Source organism: Cryptomeria japonica, chromosome 7 (assembly GCF_030272615.1).
Source record: "Cryptomeria japonica chromosome 7, Sugi_1.0, whole genome shotgun sequence".
In the NCBI taxonomy this organism is placed as follows: Eukaryota; Viridiplantae; Streptophyta; class Pinopsida; order Cupressales; family Cupressaceae; genus Cryptomeria; species Cryptomeria japonica.
The window spans coordinates 110,116,556-110,120,592 of record NC_081411.1 but is presented as its reverse complement, the minus strand read 5'-3'; the positions used below and the strand labels follow the sequence as shown (position 1 = coordinate 110,120,592).

The 4,037-nt window shown below is 30.9% G+C and overlaps 1 protein-coding gene across 1 annotated transcript; it reads right to left on the bottom strand.

Moving 5' to 3' along the window:
- Positions 1-856: 856 nt before the first annotated feature.
- On the bottom strand, positions 857-3,690 carry LOC131049813 (GDSL esterase/lipase At2g23540-like). The gene is made up of 4 exons (XM_057983892.1): positions 3,552-3,690; positions 1,785-1,903; positions 1,079-1,325; positions 857-978 (listed from the first exon to the last, which is right to left on the bottom strand). The coding sequence occupies exons 1-4, from the start codon at positions 3,688-3,690 to the stop codon at positions 857-859; spliced, it is 627 nt and encodes a 208-aa protein (XP_057839875.1).
- Between the last annotated feature and the right edge of the window lie 347 nt (positions 3,691-4,037).

Below are 4,037 nucleotides of genomic sequence, written 5' to 3'. Positions count from 1 at the left end.
CCCTTATCTCAGCCATGGGCATATGATGGAGACGATCAATTTTTCCACATAACAAAAAACTTGGAAAGATTTCATGACTCTCCACTTTGACTATTACAAATTATAATATAACCTCTACTCAATGTCTACTGACACATAATCCCAAATATTTTTAAAAATAAGTAATAAATATATGATACTCACATACACAGATTATATTTTGTCTGTTCTAACATATATAAAAATCATTCATTATTTATCATTTACATAAAGAAACAATAGTAAAAAAGATTGATTGGCTAAATATATTGAAGCCCATACAGTCCAAAAATTTCATCTGTACGTTCTCTGAGTTTGTCACTGTCTTACATGTGCTTGACAAGCACAGATAATATAGAAGCCCATACAGTCCAAAAATTTCATCTGTACGTTCTCTGAGTTTGTCACTGTCTTACATGTGCTTGACAAGCACAGATAGGGCTATATAATCAGCAATCAAATTGTTTGCAGAATAAATTAGAATTCGATTGATGGATATTATTTAAATATAATAATTTTACTAAATATTAAAGAGTTCATGGTATTGAAAAGAAATTGTTAATCCATTTTAAAAGATGCATGGTATTGAATATTATTTTAAGGCATGAAAAACCTCATGTTTTATTATATGATATCATTTACAATACTGACTAAATCATTTATGTAACTAATATAGTTATGCTATGGAAGTTATAAATACAAATACAAAGTTTGTGCAGTCTTAGTAACCAGAAGCCTTCTTTCCTGAGACTAGCGGAGAGAGATTAAATGGGTAGACAACTTTCCACTCCAAATCTGCTGTGAAAACATGGCATACACTTTTTCAGTCGGATGTGCATCATCCCAGAACACATGCATTTGTATCATTGCAGAACAAATCCTTTGTAGTCGTCATTCCACGAGGTACTTGTGCATACAACAATCCTAATCCACAGCATGCTGACTTTGTATCTTTGAATCCTGCAACACACAATTCACATGCATTGGCTATGCTATTTCATTGAAAATCTGAAAATGAGAAAATCATACGTTATATGGACTGGTTAGGAGTATAGCTTACCATAGGCTTCACCGTTTTGAATTATGTTCATGAGATAATCATAAGCTTTAAATTGTATGATAGTTAATCCAGGCAGCTTTTGGCTTAGGTGAGCCACATGTGACTTCAAACCAGTATTATATGCCACAAATAGCAGGTTTATTGTCCCCATACAGTCACCATCATTTATAACTCTACAAAAAGGATCACATCCTAAAGCCGGAAGATCTACTACAACTAGTTTCCTTGCCCCAGCCCGATAAAGCCTCTGTCAAGTCACATTCCAATAATGTATGATTCTTCCATAAAATTATAGACATTGTATGAAATAGTATATAAAGTGAAAATTCTGAAACTTACAGCTATGTACTGATCAAATTTGGAGAGCAGCGATGTAACGAACTTTTGAGGAGTTCTGTTTAGGTTAGTGTTGTTGAGTATGTAGGAACCCATATCGTCTAAACCGATTGAAATGCCGTATATAGATTTGCTAAGGTAGGATTTGGCTTGTTCAGCTCCAAATGGGTATGTCTTCCTCAGGAGTAAAGAATAGTGTTCGAACTGATCTACTTGGTGACTCATTGGGATAATATTCTGTGACGTTGAAGAAGATCATAAGAATGAAGGAAAAGATTTAGTCACACTCTTTCAGGAATATAATGATAAAATATACTACATAAACGAGGTGTTCTGGGAAAAGAAAGAAAGAAAAGAGAAGAGAAGTGACCTCTTTAGCTCCTGTTGAGTCGAGCAATCCACTGCCTGCTGATGCAAAATTTATCCCTGCGCTAGAATTTGCCTTTGGCTCCAAATGTGGAGGACTAAAAGGAAGGGCCAAGTAGATAGCTGCACACATAATTATACATTAGACAATTCCCATGGTAATATACGTTGGTACGATAATAAAGCTAAAAGAAATGGGTAAGAGAGTTGGTCAGACTAATTATATGTCAGTGTGCAGTTTATTTTGTTTAGCAGTTATTTCTTAATCGTTAAGGAGTTATTTGTGGAGTTGGAATTGGTGAATTAATGAATTTTGAATTATTTTGTTTGTTTTTAAGAGATTATGTTCAATTTTATTTTTTGACAACATTATTTTAAATTAATTTTGTTTTATTCCTTATTAAATTGTTAAAAAGGAAAGGAGCAAATTTGTGGGTTACATGGCATGTCAATATACAAGTTTTGTTTATTTTCATTCTTTTTTTTTTTCACAACTATTTTTAATCCGAAAAAAGTAGCTACTTCATTAAATAGAGAATGATTCTAAATTATCTTTTTCTCATAACTAAAAATTCTAAATTATATTTTTTTCATAATTAAAACTTTATATGAAACTCTATTACCAAAATTGCAACAACTTAATATTGTTTCACATTGTGAATAGTCGTGTTTAAGCTATCCTAACTATTTTGATCCAAGAAAGTCTTGTTACATATTAGTTTTTTACAATTAAGTCACCTTATACCTTCCATGAATAGTTTTTTAAATAATAGTTATGTTACTAATAGTTTTTCTAACTTTGACATTAATTTATTCTAAGCCTTGTAACCATGCATGATGAGTTGGTCTGCACTTTGTTATCTAATTATTCATTGTTTTGACTTTTTTTTTTCTCAATATAAAATTATTGAATTATAGTTTTATAAAATTAAAAATATTATGCATACAAAAAAAATCTTGTAAAATAATATAATATATTATTAAATAACTTATGATATGGATTATTTTATGAAAAATACATAATATTTTATTTATTTATGTAGGATAACAAATCTATATCTAATAAAACTCATTTCTTATATGCAACTTCTAAAAATCATAAAGAAGGTTTTAAAAAAAAAGTTTTAAGTGCCTACTTCATATGATTTTCTTTTTAATTGATTGGATTGATGTTTCTACATAGATATGAGAGCACTCCAATTCCTCAAATCTAAGCAAAAATAACACTTAACCAACTACATGAAACATAGTTAAAACATTTCAATAGTTCTTTTAAAATACCTTGGAAATATAAATATCTAAATCTATCATACTTAATGATATTAATCTAGAAGTCATTATAGACAGACATGATAGTCAAATTGTTGGGTCATAGACAATTCATTAGAACAATTTATATATTAAGATAGTATATGTTAGAACATGACTTCACAAATCCCAACAAATTTTAGTTCTTTGAATATAAATAGAACTTCTAGATCTAACAGTCAAACTGATAGATCATACACAATTCATAAATTATAATAGTACCCATTAGAACTTTGGCTTCACAAATCCCAACAGATATTAGTTTTTTAAGTACAAAAATAAATAGAAATAAAAAAAAAAAAAATGGACACCGACCTAGAAAGTCGAAAGTGGTCCGGCCATTAGTAAAACGACCAGTTGGGTGGTGGAAAAAGGAGACGCCATAAGGTGTGAAGTTTGCACGCACTGTAGAGTGTGGGATATAATTATTGTTCCCTGCATCTGCTAACGAATCTCCAAATACAAACATGGCTAGCATCTGCTAACGAATCTCCAAATACAAACATGGCTGGCACATTACCACCTTTTTCAGCTGCAGCCAAACAACTGATCATCCATAACCCAACTAAAGTAGCTACTATAGAACTCCTCACTAAAGCCATTAAGAACAACTCTATTCAACCTTAACCGAATTTACTTACTAAGGAGAAGAGGCTCTTAATATATATAGAAGCTGACCGATGTTGATAATATCAAAGGTTCCTAAATAGAAAATACATGATTATTATTATTTTAGCTGATATGCTTTGATGACTTTGGGCCTTCCTGCGAGTAAAATTCTTCAAAATAGTATTATAACCTTAAAAGAATTGTCTAATATCACCCCTGTTGTGACGACAAAAAAAAAAAATGTCACTGAAACAGTAAAAAACGCCGGAGTTTTGGAATTTATTATGTTATCATCTCCTGAGTGGACTGAAATCTTACGAGAGAAGTTGCCTAAACTAAC